The sequence below is a fragment of the Hypanus sabinus genome, chromosome 32 (assembly GCF_030144855.1).
Source record: "Hypanus sabinus isolate sHypSab1 chromosome 32, sHypSab1.hap1, whole genome shotgun sequence".
Classification (NCBI taxonomy): Eukaryota; Metazoa; Chordata; class Chondrichthyes; order Myliobatiformes; family Dasyatidae; genus Hypanus; species Hypanus sabinus.
The window spans coordinates 1,984,502-2,002,174 of NC_082737.1; the positions used below are offsets into that span (position 1 = coordinate 1,984,502).

General features: G+C 45.7%; 1 protein-coding gene across 14 annotated transcripts in view; it reads left to right on the plus strand.

Annotated features, from left to right (window-relative positions):
* LOC132384399 (mucin-5AC-like) overlaps positions 1-14,774 on the plus strand; it is a 192,931-nt gene extending 178,157 nt beyond the window's left edge. For 5 of the 14 annotated variants that reach the window (XM_059955516.1, XM_059955517.1, XM_059955514.1 and 2 more), the window contains 7 exons: positions 185-349; positions 9,329-9,625; positions 10,431-10,526; positions 12,196-12,291; positions 12,511-12,600; positions 13,621-13,706; positions 13,982-14,770. In XM_059955516.1, coding sequence (XP_059811499.1) covers positions 185-349; positions 9,329-9,625; positions 10,431-10,526; positions 12,196-12,291; positions 12,511-12,600; positions 13,621-13,706; positions 13,982-14,056 — 905 coding nt within the window. In that variant the 3' untranslated portion in view covers positions 14,057-14,770. Of the gene's footprint in view, positions 1-184; positions 350-2,513; positions 3,283-9,328; positions 9,626-10,430; positions 10,527-12,195; positions 12,292-12,510; positions 12,601-13,620; positions 13,707-13,981 lie in introns of those variants that run through there. The other 9 variants (XM_059955518.1, XM_059955513.1, XM_059955508.1 and 6 more) reach the window with 9 other exon arrangements.
* The last annotated feature ends 2,899 nt before the right edge of the window (positions 14,775-17,673 follow it).

Below are 17,673 nucleotides of genomic sequence, written 5' to 3' on the forward strand. Positions count from 1 at the left end.
TTACAGCTCGGTGTGTTGGAGTTCAGAGTTCAATTCCGGTGTCATCTATAAGGAGTTTCTGTGCATCCTCCCCGTGGAATGCATGGGTTTTCCCCATGTTCTCCATTTTCCTCCCACTGTCTAAAGACATAACGGGTACTGTGGGACCGGATACATTTTACATTGTTTATAAATCTCATTCCAGGATCCCATCCCAATGTTGGAGAGGGGGAGGTGACCAGGACTGTCTGCTTCACCTGGGATACATTCACCTGTTACGGGAGCCAAGAGATCAGAGTGAAGAACTGCTCCGGTTACTTTGTATATTGGCTGGGACCCACACCCTGGAGTGATGCTGTGTACTGCACAGGTAGGTCACGGTTCCCCAGTGACACAGCAGTGTGGTAGTTGTGGGGAAATTCTGGGACGTCCTGAGTCACCAACACACACCACGGGTTGAGTTTTCCAGTTGGCTGCCCTGCCCGTGGTCTGTGATCACCTTTCCCATATCCCCCTTCACACCGGGGTCAGAATAAAATTGCCCAGTCTGACCTGTGACAGAGATCATAGAACACAGAACAGTACAGCACAGCACAGGCCCTTCGGCCCACAATGCTGTGTCAACTGCCAGGAGAGAGTCTATCCACCTCCTGGAGTGAGGGAGGGTGAGGGGAAAGGAATATAGGGAGAAGCCAAGTGGAGAGACAAAGAGAGGCCCAAGTAGGGGAAGATAGGGAGAGGCCAAGGGGAGAGTGAGACAGGGTGAGGCCGATGGGTGGGGAGTTAGTGACCGAGTGGAGTGGCAGGTAGGGGAGAGGCCGAGGGTATGGGAGGCTGAGTGGAGGGAGAGGTAGTGGAGAGTCTGAGGGGATTAGGGAAGTCAGTGCAGAGTTCCCCTGTGGCCATTCCCCTCAGCAACAAGTATATCTCTTTGGATCCTGCTCGGGGATGACCCATCGGGATACAGCAGTAGCCAGCCTCATTATCCAACACCAGGTCAAGTACAGTCCCTCCCCTCAATGGACATTCCACATATTGATTAAAGAAATGCTTCTGGATACATTTAACAAATTCTCCATCTCGTCTCCTTGCATGAATAAAAATCCCATTTTACATTAGGGAAGTTGAAACCCCCATGACAACAACCTTATTATTTTTATACATTTCCTTTATCTGATTACATATCTGTTGCTTAATGTCCTGGTGGCTATTAACAGGTGGGGGTAGGGGGTGGGTAATGCCTGTTGTGCAATCCCATCAGTGTGATTGCAGCCTTCCTATGACTGAGTTCCACCCAAATGGACTCAGTGTCTGACCACAGAATTAGGCTATTTGGCCCAATGTGTCTGCTTCTCTATTGAATAATAGTTAATTTATTTTCCCTCTCAACCCCATTCTCTTGCCTTCTCCCCATAACCCTAACCCTTATTAATGAAGAACCTATCAACCTCTGCTTTCAATATCCCAATGACATGGCCTCCACAGCCATAAGTGGCAATGAATGCCACAGATTCACCACCCACTGACTAAAGAAATTTCTGCTCATCTCTGTTCTGAAGGGATGTCCTTTTATCCTGAGGCTGTGCCCTCTGATCCGAGAATCGCTCACTATTGGAAACATCCTCTCCACGTTTACTCCATCTAGGCCTTTTAACCAACATTTACTTTAGCCACCCTTTTTCTTTTTATGTAACTATAAAAACTCTTACTATCTGCTTTTATTTTTTTCGCCAATTTACTTTCATAATCTATCTTCCCCTTCTGTGCAATCTTTTTGTTATTTGCTGCTGATCTTTAAAAGCTTCTTGATCTTCAATCTTCCCAGTAGATTTAGCTACCTTATATAACTTTCTTTTTAGTCGTATACTTTGCTTTATTTCTTTACTTAGCCACGGATAACTATTTTTTCTTTTACACCCTTTTTTCTTCAGTGGAATATATTTTTCTTGATAGTTGTAAAATACCTCCTTAAATATACACCACTGATCAAGTACAGATCCACCCTTTAATCTATTTTCCCAATCCATCTTAAGCAATTCTGCTCTCATACCATCATAGTCTCCTTTTAGAATCTTCCCGTTTAGAAAATAATCTGTGCTTTCATTCCTTCGAACAAAGTTCACGACCATGCATTTCCCAACTTTGTATTCCATCTGCCACTTCCTTGCCCATTCTCCTAACCCGGGGGTCGGCAACCTGCGGCTCCCGAGCCATTTGTGGCTCTTTCACCTCTGTGCTGCGGCTCCCTGTGGCTTTGGGAAATAATTGGTCAGTATTTAATTAAAATGTATTTTATGTTAGTTTGTTAGCTTTTGAAATATAATTATGGTGATCTTGTACAACCTAAGTGTAGCGACACATTTCCTGCCACATCCGAAACGGCTCACAATTAGCCAGCATTCCGGCTAAGGGAGATAGCCTACGGGGGTTTGTGAGTACGCGTCTTTTGCAGCATCTGCGTCCATGGGGGGCTGGGTTGAGGGAGGCTTAAAAGCAAGGCTGTTTAGTTCGAATAAAGCTATCTTTGACTGCAGTTTACTGACACCGCTACAACGTGTTTTTATCGCTGGCTGTCCAGACGGAAGGTGCTGAAACGCTTTGTCGCGTGTCTGGAAGAAGTGAAAACTTTCCTGGGCAGCAAAGGGCTCACCTTTCCTGAGCTGGAACAGCCAGAGTGGCTGGAAAAGCTACACTTCATGGTAGACATGACAGCGCACCTGAACACGCTGAACACAGCTCTTCAGGGGAAAGGACGTACAGCCCTGCACATGTTGGAGGATGTTTTGGCATTCGAGCGCAAGTTGACAGTGCTTGCCAGAGATTTACAGAAAGGCACTTTGTCTCACTTCCCCAATTTGAGAGAGTTCAAACAAGGTCACGACATGATAATTTCGGAGTATTTACATTCTGCAATCATCGCAATGCAAACATCGTTTGGGAAACGCTTCTGTGAGTTCAGAGAGGAAAAAAACACATTATCCTTCCCGGTCACTCCCTTAAGCATCGATCCTTCCCTACTGAATACGACTGCATTGGCAGGTGTGAGTCAGCCTGATCTTGAGATGGAACTGGCCGTCATAGCCGACAAAGACATATGGGTGTCCAAGTTTAGACGCTTGACAGCAGACCTTGAAGATGTTGCCCGTCAGAAGGCCGTTCTTGCTCAGAAACACAAATGGAGTGATATTGAAAACCTCACAGATGACAGCTTGCGATCCTGTGTAAAGATGAAGGTGACATCATACAGCCCTGATGTGCAGACGCTGTGCGCTGAGGTCCAGGAGCAGAAATCCCATTAACCAAGTATGATAAATATTTTAATTGCCTATTATTTTACTTATATTCATATTTTTTAATTGTTCAGTGAAATAGTCCTTTCATTTTTCAGGATGACAGCTGGCTGACGTTATTTTTGGTTTGCTGCTGGCGGAAAATTTAAGTTCGGCGTTTTTCATAAATACAAGAAGGACTCAAATAGACATTGAATATTTTACTTAAAAGTAACTTTCAACCCAACGTCTTTTTTTCGGAGTTCAAAATGTTTTTGTTGCATGCAGAAATGTAATTTCGTTTTCTCTGCAGGAGTTCATCAATTTCATAAATGCAACACATTATAGTTTGTTTATACATAGCATAAAGGCAAAAAAAACGTTGTATGCAGTGTTATTTCATTTTAAATGTCAAACGGGTTTTGCGGCTCCCAGTGTTTTCTTTTCTGTGGGAAACGGGTCCAAGTGGCTCTTTCAGTGGTAAAGGTTGCTGACCCCTGTCCTAACCTGTAGCTTCTGCAGACTCCGTGCTTCCACAGCTCTATCTGTCCCCCCACCTGTTATCTTATTGTCTGCAGACCTGGCCACAAATCATTGACATACAACATAAAAAGAAATGGTCCCAACACCGACCTCTGAATACTGGCAGCCAATCAGAAAAGGCTCCCTTCATTCCCACTCTTTGCCTCCCACCAACTAGTCAATGCTCTATCCATACCAGTATCTTTCCTGTATTACCATGGATTCTTATCTTGATAACTAGCCTCATGTGCAGCACCTATCAGAAGGCCTTCTAAAGGTTCAAGCATACAACATTCACCAATTTTTCCTTTGTTATTACCTGCTTGTTATTTTCTCAACAAATTCCAACAGATATGTGAGTCAAGATTTTCCCTTAAGGTAACCATGCTGACTTTGGCCTATTGTGTCTCTCCAGATACCCAAAAAAATTCATTCTCTACAATACTCCAACATATTCCTAACCACTGAAGTCAGGCTAACTGGTGTATCATTTCCTTTGTTCTGTATCCCTCCCTTCTTGAAGTGGAGTGACATTTGCAATATTCCATTCCTCCAGAACAAAGCTAGAATCTAGGAATTCATGGAAGATCATTACTAATGCCTCCAAAATCTCTTCAGCTACCTCTTTCAGAACCCTGGGATGTAGTCTATTCGATCTAGGTGACTTTACTTTTAGACCTTTTAGTTTCCCAAGCATCTTCCCCCTAGTAATAGCAATAGTAATGCCCCCTGATACTCTTGAATTCCAACATACTGCTAGTGTCTTCCACAGTAAAGACTGATATAAAATACTTTGAATCAGAATCAGGTTTTTATCACTGGCATGTGACATGAAATTTGTTAACTTAGCAGCAGCAATTCAATGCAATACTTAATTAGGCAGAGAAAAAAACCCAATAACAATTTAAAAAAATAATAAATGTAAATCAATTAAGGTATATGTGTATTGAATAGGTATTTTTAAGAGTGCCAAAACAGAAATACTACCTCTCCAGTGTAATTTTTCAGTTATCTACTCTGTCCTCTCTTTTACAAATCAGGTTTATTATCACTGGAATGTGTCATGAAATTTGTTAACAGCAGCAGCAGTTCAATGTAATACATAATACAGAAGAAAAAATATAATAATAATAAATGAATAAGTAAATCAATTACAGTATACGTATATTGAATAGATTAAAAATAGTGCAAAACACCAAAAATAAATAATATATATTTAAAAAGTGAGGTAGTGTCCAAGGGTTCAATAACCATTCAGGAATCGAATGGCAGAGGGGAAGAAGCTCATCCTGAATCGCTGAGTGAGTGCCTTCAGGCTTCTGTATCTCCCAACTGATGGTAACAGTGAGAAAAGGGGAGGTCCTTAATAATGGACGCTGCCCTTCTGAGTGATATAGCCGACTAAACTTCCAACTGCAGCTTCTTTCAGTTCTGTGCAGTATCCCCCAAATGAAATATAGCCCCTGTCTTGCCTTCTTTATAACTGCATCAATATTCTGGGACCAGGTTAGATCCTCAGAGATCTTGACACCCAGGAACTTGAAGCTGCTCGCTCTCTCTACTTTTGGTCCCTCTGTGAGTTTTGGTATGTGTTCCTTCATCTTACTCTTCCTGAAGTCCACAATCAGCTCTTTCATCTTACTGATGTTGAGTGCCAGTTTGCTGCTGTGACACCACTCCACTAGTTGGCATATTTCGCTCTGTACGTCCTCTCATCACCATCTGAGATTCTACCAACGATGGTTCTATTGTCAGCAAATTTATAGATGCTATTTGAGCTCTGCCTAGCCACACAGTCATGGGTATATTTAGATTAGAGCAGTATATCTGTAAAAAACTTTTAGTATTCTCTTTGATATTATTGGTGAGCTTACCATATTTCATCTTTTCCTTTCTCATGCCTTTTGAGTTGCCTTCTGTTGTTTTTTAAAGCTTTCCAATCCTCCAACTTGCCGCTAACTTTTGCTCTATTGTATGCCCTCTCTTTTGCTCATTTGTTGGCTTTCACTTCACTTGTCAACCACAGATGCATCATCCTGCTTTCAAAATACTTCTGTTTCTTTGAGAAGTATGTATCCTGCACCTTCCGAATTGCTCCCAGAAACTCCGGCTATTGTTGCTCTGCTAGTGTCCCCTTCCAATCAACTTTGGCCAGCTCCTCTCACGCCTCTTTAATTCCCTTTACTCCACTGTAATACTGATACATTTGACATTTGCTTCTCACTCTCAAGTTGCAGAGTGAATTCTGTCATATTATGGTCACTGTCTCCTGTGAGTTTCTTTATGTTAAGCTCTCTAATCAAATCCGGTTCGTTTTGCAACACCCAATCCAGAATAGTTGATCCCCTATTGGTGTAAAAACTTTCATACTGATATTCTCCATGACTATTGTAACATTGCCTTTTTGACATGTATTTTATACTTCCTGTTGTAATTTGTAGCTTACATTCTGGCTACTGGCCTGTATGTAACTCCCATCAGGGTATTTGTACCTTTGCAGTTCCCTAACTCTATCCACAAAGAGTCTACATCTTCCAACCATATACTAACAATTTCTAAAGATTAGATTACATTTTTTGCCAACAGAGCTATGTCATCCCCTCTGCCCACCTGCCTGTCCTTTCACTAACAGATATATCCTTCTGTATTAAGCTCCAACTATAATCTTCTTATAGCCACATCTCAGTGATGCCCTCAATGCCATACCTGCCCATTTCTAACTGCGCTACAAGATCATGTTCTATATATGCATGCACTCAAAAAAAGTACCTTCAGTTAACTCACACAAAATGTTGGTGGAACGCAGCAGGCCAGGTAGCATCTATAGGGACAAGCGCTGTTGACGTTTCGTGCTGAGACCCTTCGTCAGGACTAACTGAAAGGAAAGATAGTAAGAGATTTGAAAGTAGGAGGGGGAGGGGAAATTCGAAATGATAAGAGAATGTTTCCTGATGCAATATGTAGATAAGCCACCTGGAGGAGAGACTGTATTTGATCTGGTATTGGGAAATGAACCTGGTCAGCTGTCAGATCTCTTGGTGGGAGAGCATTTTGGAGGTAGTGATCACAACTCTGTCTTCTTTACCATGGTGCTGGAGAAGGATAGGTGCAGACAATTTAGGAAAACATTTAATTTGGGTAGGGGAAATATGATGTTATTAGGTAGAAATGGGATCATAAATTGGGAGCAGATGTTCTCAGGGAAAAGCATGAATGTAGCAAATGTTCAGGGTGTTCTGCATAGGATCAGAGGGATCTTGGGGTCCATGTCCATGTCCATAGGACACTCAAAGCTGCTGTGCAGGTTGACAGTGTTGTTAAGAAGGCATATGGTGTGTTAGTACTAATCAGTCGTCAGATTGAGTTCAAGAGCCGTGGGGTAATTTACAGCCATATAAGACCTTAGTTAGACCCCATGGAGTACTGTGTTCCGTTCTGGTCATTTCACTACAGGAAGGATGAGGATACTATACAGAGAGTAAAGAGGAGATTTACAAGGATGTTGCCTGGATTAAGTAGTCTATTCTCCTTGGAGAGATGGAGAATGAGGTGTGCTCTGACAGAGGTGCATAGGATAATGAGAGGCATTGATCATCTGGGTAGCCAGTGGCTTTTTCCCAGGGCTAAGATGGCTAACATGAGGGGGCATAGTTTTAAGGTGCTTGGAGGTAGGTACAAGGGGGATGTCAGGGGTACGTTTTTCCACACAGAGAGTAAAATGCACTGCCAGTGATGGTGGTGGAGGTGGATACAATAGGGTATTTTAAGAGACTCTTAGATAGGTACATGGAGCTCAGGAAAATAGAGGGCTATGCAGTAGGGAAATTTTAGGCTGTTTCTAGAGTAGGTTACGTGGTTCGCACAACATTGGGGGCTGAAAGGCCTGTAATGTGCTGTAGATTTCTATGTTCAGAAACAGTTACTACCCCTCAGACACCAGGCTCTTGAACCAGAGGGGATAACTTCACTCAATTACCATTACTCCACTTCACACACAATTACTAAACTGTTCCTTCAGCCTATGGACTCACTTTCAAGGACTCTTGATCTCATGTTCTCGCTATTTATTGCTTATTTATATATATTTTTTCTATTTTGCACAGTTGTCTTTTGCACAATGTTTGTCTGCATGGGTGTAATAGGACAGCATGGACTTGATGGGCCGAGAGTACTGTTACCATGCTGTACCTTTCAATAAATGAGTAAATATTTTAACTAATTTAAAAGAAACTCAAATTTTGCACTGCATTGCTGCTGCAAAATGATGAATTTCCAGTGATGATGTCCAATAGTGATAATTAGACTGATTCTGATTCTGGGAATATATAAAAATGTTTAGAAGATTACGAGGGGTACAGAGAGGGTCGACTCAGGGACAATGTAAGATTTATGATCAAAGTACTTATTTGTCACCACATACTACCTTAGGATTCATTTTATTGCAGTCATTTACAGGAAAATAAAGAAATACAACAGAATTTATGAAAAGCTATACAAAAACAAAGACTGACAAACAACCGGCGTGCAAAAGAAGGCAAATTGTACAAATGAAATATTAAATACTACTGAAATGCTGAGTTGCAGATTCCTTGAAAGTGAGTCTTTCAGTCGTGGAATCAGTTCAGAGTTGATGTGAGTGAAGTTATCCACGCTGGTCAGGAGTCTGATGGTTGTGGGGTAAAAAAAATGTTCCTGAAGCTGGTGGTGTGGGACGACCTGCTGGGAATATTACCACTGATCAGGGTGAATATAACTAGAGGACATCGATTTATGGTCAGTGGTCAGAGATTCAGGATCAGAATCAGGTTTTTTATCACTAATGTACTTTGTGAAATTTGTTGTTTTTTTGTTAGCAGTATAGTGCAAGATATAAAAAAATATTCTTGTATGTTCCAATCAAAAATAAATGAACAGTGCAAAAATAGGAATAGTGAGGTCATGTTCATGAGTTACAGAACCCAAAAGAATGAACAACAGAGAAACTTTAAAACCCCAAGCCCCCTTCCCCCTCTCACACAGAAGCAGCAGCATCAACAAATCAACCTCCCCCCTCCACCCCCACCCATTTCAGCAAAAATGCGTCAGCAACCCCACCCACTAAGCAACAGCAAAGCAACCAAAGAGAGACCATGATCCGCAGTCAATAAAAAACTGTTGTTCTTATTGTCACGTCACAGGCTCTCTCACTGACAAGGGTCAGAGAGATGTCACCTATTTTACAGTGAAAGAGGAGACTGACAGTCACTGTGACAATGTTACAGTCTGCTGCGTCGGTTTTTATTCCAAGATTTTCCGACTCGAGTATCGGCAGAACATTCTCCCCACCACTGAGAGTGTGTATGAGTGCGATCGCTCAGCTACAGAAACCTCCATCCATACATCCGCCACAGCGAAATCCTGATATTCCTTCTCATGCGACACCTCAGTCAGCAACATCGGCCTGGAATCGGTAATCCACAAGGCCTCGACTTAAGCCTCCTGTTCCTGTTGTTGAGTACTGATCAAATATAAAACTTGTTTACTACTTTACTCTTCCTTTATATGTCTTCTTATTGCAGATCCCCAGTCAGATACAACTCGGGAATGTCAGGCATCAAAAACTGGAGAACCTAGTCCAGATTTATCCTCCACTCCAGCAGAGTCTTCAAGCTCAGAATCTGATCTCCATTCAGACACAACTTGGGAACCCCCGGCATCAACAACCAAAGAACCTAATCCAGATTTATCCTTCACTCCAGGGTCTTCAAGCTCAGAAGCAGATCCCCAGTCAGACACAACTCAGGAACCCCAGGGATCAGCTACTGGAGCCCCTGTTTCAGGTTTGACCATCACCCCAGCTGGATCTGTGAACTCAGGTATCCATTGTGGGGTCATGTTTCCCTTCTTCACTCCTCAATATTCATCTGGGCTTTGACGGAGAGTAGTGACCGGTCACAGACATTCACGAGGGAGAGTTGCTGAACAGGGACTGGATGGTTTTGGTATCTCTTCAGATCAGAGACCTTCTTTTCAAATTGTTGTCCCAATGATTACCCATGCCATTCCCATTCCCACATGTCTGTCCAAGGCCTTCTCCACTGACGTGATGAGGCCAATCTCAGAATGGAGGGGCAACACCTCATATTGTGTCTGGGTAGCGTCCAAACTGACAACATGAACATTGATTTCTCTAACTTACGGTAATTTATAGCCCTACCAATTCCCTCTCTTTCCATCTCTTTTTGGCTCACTCTTTAGCCCTTCTCTTCTGCTCACCAGCCCATCATCTCCCTCTGGTCCCTCTCCTCTATTCTCTGGTCCACTGTCCTCTTCAGCCATTTACCTCTTCCACATATCACCTCCCAGCTTCTCAACTCATCCCCTCCCTCACCCACCCACCTTCCCACTCACCTGGCTTCACCTGTCACCTGCCAGCTGTACTCCTCGCCACCTCTTTATTCTGGCTTCTTCCCTCTTCCTTTTCAGTGTTGTTGAAGGGTCTCAGCCCAAAACATTCACTGTTTATTCCCCTCCAGAGATGCAGTCTGACCTGCTGAGTTCTTCCAGCATTTTGTGTGTGTTGCTCTGGGTTTTCAGCATCTGCAGAATCTCTCATCTTTATGAATTATTGTCCCTGTTTAATCTCTGCCACTCTCCCATGTCTCCGTTACTTTGTTCCAGACCTGGAGGCTTCCACAATGGATCAGCCCGATGGATCGTCTACAGGACAACCCACCTCATCACCGTCCTCTGTTTCAGCGGGAGAGAGATCCTCAGGTATTAGATCTTGTGTCCATTGGGGTCTCTCGCTCTGTGATGTCAAACTTCTCATAGACCAATTCAGCTGTTGAATGTGCGTCGTTAAAGGCTGCCAATGAGTGTTCACTTATTCCTTCCCTCCTGTCTGTGTGAAATTTCTGCAATGTCCAATTACTCACAGTTGGTGTGCTTTATTGTTATGAATGTAAAACACAAAATAATTGATTGTATAAGTATTCTGCCCCTTCAAGTCAGTATTTAGTAGATGTACTTGTAGCAGCAATTACAGCTTTGAGTCAGTGTGGATAGGTCACCAATCAGGTTTGCACATCTGGAGACTGCAATTTTTCACCATTCTTCTTTACAAAACTGCTCAAACTCTGTCAGATCGCATGGTGATCATGAGTGAACAGCCCTTTTCAAATCCAGCCACAATTTCTCAATTGGATTGAGGTCTGGACTCTGACTGGGCCTCTCCAGGACATTAACTTTGTTGTTTTTAGTCCATTTCTGTGTAGCTTTGGCTTTATGCTTGGGGTCATTGTCTTGCTGGAAAACAAATCTTCTCCCAAGTCGCAGTTCTTTTGCACACTGTGTCAGGTTTTCCTCCAGGATGTCCCTGTCTTTTGCTGCATTCATTTTACCCGCTACCTTCACAAGCCTTCCAGGGCCTGCTGGAGTGAAGCATCCTCACAGCATGATGCAGCCACCACCATGCTTCACGGTAGGGATGGTGTGTTTTTGATTATGTGCGGTGTTTGGCTTACACCAAACATAGTTTAGTCTGATGGCCAAAAATAATTTTGGTTTCATCAGACCATAGAACCTTATTCCACCTGACTTTGGAGTCTTCCATGTGCCTTCTACCAGTGTTTATGTAAGTTTTTTTCAACAATGGCTTTCTCTTTGCCACTCTCCCATAAAGCTGCAACTGGCGAAACACCCAGGCAAGAGTGTTGTGTGTGCAGTCTCTCCAATCTCAGTTACTGAAGCTTGTAACTCCTCCAGAGTTGTCATAGGTCTCTTGGTGCGTTGCTCTCTAGTCCCCTTCTTGCTCACTCACTCAGTTTTTGAGAATGGCCTGCTTGAGGCAGATTTCCATTTCTTGATGATTGACTTAACTGTACTCCAAGGGATATTCAGTGACTTGGAAATTCTCTTGTTTCCATCTCCTGACTTGAGCTTTCCAATAACCTTTTTGTGGAGTTGTTTGGAGTTTTCTTTTGCCTTCATGGTGTAGTTTTTGCCAGGATACTGACTTACCAAGAGTGTGTGGAGTGTGTGTGTATGTGCGTATGTATATATACACACACACACACACACGCACACGCACACGCACACGCACACATGCACACACTACTTTTGCAAAACAAATGAATTTCACAACATATACTGTTGATATGAATTCCGACTCTGGGTGGAAGATGTCAGTGAAGGGAATGGCTGGATGAGGTGGGTGGGTGCGAAAGGAGGGGATGGGAATTTAGGGAGAGTGATGTGGTCTGTGCTTTAGGAGAGGGTAATGTAGGGGATGAGAGGTTTGATTTGTTAGACCTGTAGTGTTTATTAGATTCTTATGAACTGGTACCTTCCATTCTCTGCAGTCAGGTTCATCCTGACCAGCTTTTCAGTGTCTTTTTCTGTAATCACTCACACCTCCTCATCTACCCTGTCTCTCTCCTTACAGATCCCCACTGGGACACAACTGAGGAACCCCAGGGAACAGCGAATGGAGAACCTGGTCTGGGTTTGACCACCACCCCGGAACGATCTACAAGCTCAGGTATCCGTGGTGGGGATCACTGAATGGAATGTTGTTCCCCATGGTCAGTCCCTAAAATCCATCCTGTGTCAGACTGAGGACAGTGACGGGGGATTGGGAAGGAGAGTGATGGTGTTGGTTTCACCACAGACCCAGTCTCCCATTCCCTGAACTCCTGTTCCATTGTAATGACCTGTTTCAGTGTTTCCACTTGTCCCTGTCTCTGTTCCTTCATTACAGACCAGGAGACTTCTATAGGGGAACAGCCCAAAGGATCAACTACTGAAGGGCATATGCAGAAACCGTCCTCTGCCCCAATGGATACCTCAGGTACAAAGTCTTGGGACTGTTGGAGACATTTGATCGCTTCCACTCCCATTCCCCCACTCCCCCAGTCCCCCACTACCCCACTCATGGTCCTGTTCACCTGCTTGACCTGCAGTGCAGGGGAACATGGATGATGGTGTCAGGGGAGATGGCGGGCGGAGGGGCTGGTTGGTGGCTGGAGAGGGAAAGCATGGAGACTGGATGTGATGTGAGGGATGGTCGGAGTGATTGAGGAGGGAGTGGGTGACTGATGAGTGGAGGGGGAATAGAGGGACCTGATGTCACTGAGGAAGGGAATGACTGGATGTGGTGGGAAGGATGTGTGGGTGAGGAGAGATGATCAGAGAAATTGAAGAGGGAGAGGCTGACTGAGGAGTGGTGTGGAGGTGGGGGGTGGGAGCTGACTGATGTTTGGTACGGCCTGAATATAGAGAGATAATGAGTGAATGAGGGAGGTTTTTTTGCCAGATTTCATGACGCATTCCTCCAAGAGTCCGTTTTCCGTGTGATCATAAGTCTTCACTCCTCGTTAACACACAACACCCAATAGCAGAAGCTCTAATCTTCTGCAACAATGACTGTGTACTGCTCTAATCTTAGATGTGGATGTAACTGACATCATTTCCCATGTCCATAAAACTGTCCAATGCAGATAATTGGGAAATCCCACATTCCATGTCTCTGTCTCTCTCACTCTGGATTCATCCTTCTTTGCTTTCTTTTCTCACTGCCACTTTCCACCCCACTCACTGTCGGCCTCGCCCTCATTCTCTGCCTCTCTACCTGTGCACATACTCTCCCTGACCCCACCTCTGCCCTTTTCTCACACTCTCCATGTCCCTGTCTAAATTAATATTGACATAGATATTTAATGATGGTGTGGGGAGGAATCAAGGTGTTAAAGGGTGGTGAGTGAGGGAGAAGAGATTGCACGATGGAAAGGACGGAGACGTGGGAGCACATCCTGTAAGCAGCACTTGACCTGACAGTGACACCATGTTGACACTGGGCTGTTTTGTTCAGGAGAAGAGGACGGGTGGATTGACGTGCAGGTGACAGCGAGGGGAGACATGAGTGAGGAAGAAGTGCGGGAAGCCATTCGAAACAAGGTGAGAGAGTGAGCTGAAAGGGATGGGATGGAGGGAGGGTGGAACACGGGGACAAATATCCTCTCCTTCCCTTCCCCTCTCCTCCTCCCATTCCCTCCCAGTCCCTCATTTCTCTATCACTCACAAATTTCTCTCCTCTCATCCTCCCCTTTCCTCTTAGCTCCCTCCCTCTCTGTCACACCTCTGCCTCCTGTCTCAATGCTCCTCTCCTCCCATCACTCCATCAACTTCTCCTTCCTCACCATTCATTCATCTTTCCTCCTCTCTGGCCGCAGCTCCGGGAGATGTTCGATGATCCGGATCCTCAGATCGAGCTTGTGCAGTGCACGTCGGAGCCTCCAGAGGAGTGAGGGAGTGATCCGTCAACGAGTGAAGGAGTCTGCAGTTCCATCTCCCTGACTCTTTACATCCTCTCCCTTACTCCAGCCTGCCTTTCGACAAGTATAAGGCTCACAGAGCGTTAATCCTAAGAGAGCCTGAGATGTTGCTACACTCTGCTGATTCCCCATTGTGCTGCAGCCTGCGAGCTTTCAGTTGCTCACATTGTGAAGTACGATCCCATTGAGTAGTGACGCCAGAAGCCCAGAACTGAGAGTGAGCACACAGACCCAGCCTGTTCCAGGTGGAGCAGATCCTCCGAATGATGAGATCAATCACAGAACATCCCGGGTACGGTCCCCGTAAACACCGACAGCCCTCACTACAGGACCAGGTCGGTGTGAGACGTCACACACCTTCCACAGTGTACGGTCCGTAAACACCGACACCCCTCACGACAGAACTGGGTCAGTGTGAGACGTCACACACCTTCCACAGGGTACGGTCTGTAAATACCAACACCCCTCACTACAGGACCGGGTCGGTGTGAGACGTCACACACCTTCCACAGTGTACGGACCGTAAACACCGACACCCCTCACTACAGGACCGGGTTGGTGTGAGACGTCACACACCTTCCACAGTGTCCGGTCCGTAAACACCGACACCCCTCACTACAGGACCGGGTCGGTGTGAGACGTCACACACCTTCCAGAGTGTCCGGTCCGTAAACACCGACACCCCTCACCACAGGACCGGGTCAGTGTGAGACGTCACACACCTTCCACAGCGCACGGTCCGTAAACACCGACACCCCTCACCACAGGACCGGGTCAGTGTGAGACGTCACACACCTTCCACAGTGTACGGTCCGTAAACACCCACACCCCTCACTACAGGACCGGGTCGGTGTGAGACGTCACACACCTTCCACAGTGTACGGTCCGTAAACACCGACACCCCTCACCACAGGACCGGGTCGGTGTGAGACGTCACACACCTTCCACAGTGTCCGGTCCGTAAACACCGACACCCCTCACCACAGGACCGGGTCAGTGTGAGACGTCACACACCTTCCACAGCGTACGGTCCGTAAACACCGACACCCCTCACCACAGGACCGGGTCAGTGTGAGACGTCACACACCTTCCACAGTGTACGGTCCGTAAACACCCACACCCCTCACCACAGGACCGGGTCGGTGTGAGACGTCACACACCTTCCACAGTGTACGGTCTGTAAACACCCACACCCCTCACTACAGGACCGGATCGGTGTGAGACGTCACACACCTTCCACAGTGTACGGTCCGTAAACACCGACACCCCTCACTACAGGACCGGGTCGGTGTGAGACGTCACACCTTCCACAGTGTACGGTCCCGTAAGCATCCACACCCCTCACTACAGGACCGGGTCAGTGTGAGACGTCACACACCTTCCACAGTGTACGGTCCGTAAACACCGACACCCCTCACTACAGGACTGGGTCAGTGTGAGACGTCACTCACCGTCCACAGCGTACGGTCCGTAAACACCGACACCCCTCACTACAGGACCGGGTCGGTGTGAGACGTCACACACCCTCCACAGTGTACGGTCCGTAAACACCGACACCCCTCACTACAGGACCGGGTCAGTGTGAGACGTCACACACCTTTCACAGTGTACGGTCCGTAAACACCGACACCCCTCACTACAGGACAGGGGCAGTGTGAGACGTCACACACCTTCCACCGTGTACGGTCTGTAAACACCGACACCCCTCATGACAGGACTGGTTTCAGTGTAAAGATGTCACACACATTCCACAGTGTACGGTCCCTGTAAACACCGAAACCCCTCACTACAGGACCGGGTCAGTGTGAAACACATATCTGGGTTTACAATAAAATGGGAAAATTAGCTGATGCTGGGCCTCATTGTATTAATATATCATTAATTTGCTCATAACTGATTGAACTGAAATTATGTGTTAAATAATGAATCACTTTTTGATAAAAATGTAGAACCGTGAAGGTGTCATTGTCTGTGGATGTAGTGAGGAAGATCCCTTATCTCCAGAGGTACTGAGGAAAGTATCGTGTTCACCTTTGCAGACATCTGTGTACACTCGCAGAGCACAGGACAGTCCTGCACATTCCCACCACCCCGACACATCCGTCTGACATAGTCCCGATCTCCATCTCTCTCTCTGACATACTCTTCTTCTCCATCTGTTTCTCTCTCTTATACACTCTCATTTCTCTCTCTGACACACTCTCATTTCCATTTCTCACATCGAGCAAGTCAGTCAATCTCTAACCACAGTTTCCCACAAACGGAGGGAGGGAGATTGGGAAAGGGCGTCGGAGAACAAAGTGCAGAGACGGTATAATGTGTTCTCGGTCTGCAAGGGTTTGTAGGGTTGAAATCCAAGGGATCTTTGACTTTCCTGAATATTATTTGGTAGTGAAGCAGATGATTTGCATTGCTATTGCTTGTTGTGTGTGCTCAATAAACATGGAACTGTCCTAACGCAAGGTTTTGAGAGATGTGTTCCTTTTATATCATCTGTAATTGCGGGTAAATGTGGAGAGCTGAGCATTAGCGCGTGAGAGTGGGCAGGGCAGAAACAGTGGGTGGTGTGACGTCAGGGTGTGTGTGTACAGGTCATTCAGGTGGGTGGCCGGGGTGGAGGGGGCACTAAACCCTTCATGGACCTGGGTGACATTGCAGTGTGTGTCCTGATGGGGTTGGAGTGGTTTGAATGATAATGGGGAGGTGGAGAAAGAAACTGGACCCTTACACTCTCAGATGCCTATTTTGTTTTCCTCCCTGTAAGCTCATTCTGTCCTTCCCTCTCCACCCCCACATGACACTATATCCCTGTATAGGGAAGAGTACATTCTTCTATCCTCATATCTGCACACTGTCTGTCTTAATCTTTTCCTCCTGTTTCCCTTCTCTCCTCCAATGTTCTCTCTACCCTTCCCACCCTCTCTCATTCTCCCTCACATACATTCACCCCATCCCTCCCTATCATTTTATCTCTCTCTCTCTCCCATTCTCTTTCACTGCTTTATCTCCCATCCATCCCTTTCATTCCATTTTCTCTCCATTGCATCTCTTTCTCATTCTCTCACTCCGTCGCTCTCTGAAGACCCGTTTCGATCCCCGTCCCTGGTGCTGTCTCTGTGAAGTTTGCATTCTCTCCCCTCCCCCCTCGCTCCCTCAGACCAGGTGTGGAGGGAACAAATTCTCTCTCACCTCCTTGGTAAATGTGTGTCCTTTAGTCTGACCCTGTCCGCTGGTCCGAAGCTCCCATTTCCTCCCTCCACCTTTCCCACCCTCTCATTCTACCTTACTATATATCTCTCTCTAATTTTCTCAACAACTCTATCCTTTCTCATCTTTTTTCCTCTCCCATTCACACACTAACTTCCCTCCTCATTCTTCTATCTTCACTTTATCATATTCTCCCATCTTTTTGTCTCCAGATCCCATCCTCACTCCCTTTCCCTTTCCAAGTATCTCACTCCAACTCTCTCCAGCTTCTCTCCATCTTTTCACCTCTCCACTCCATCTCTCCACCCCTCGTCCCCTATTCTTCTCCTGTCCTCTCCACCTCTCCCTCTCTCCATCTGCTGTGCTTTCTTCAGGGGAGCCCG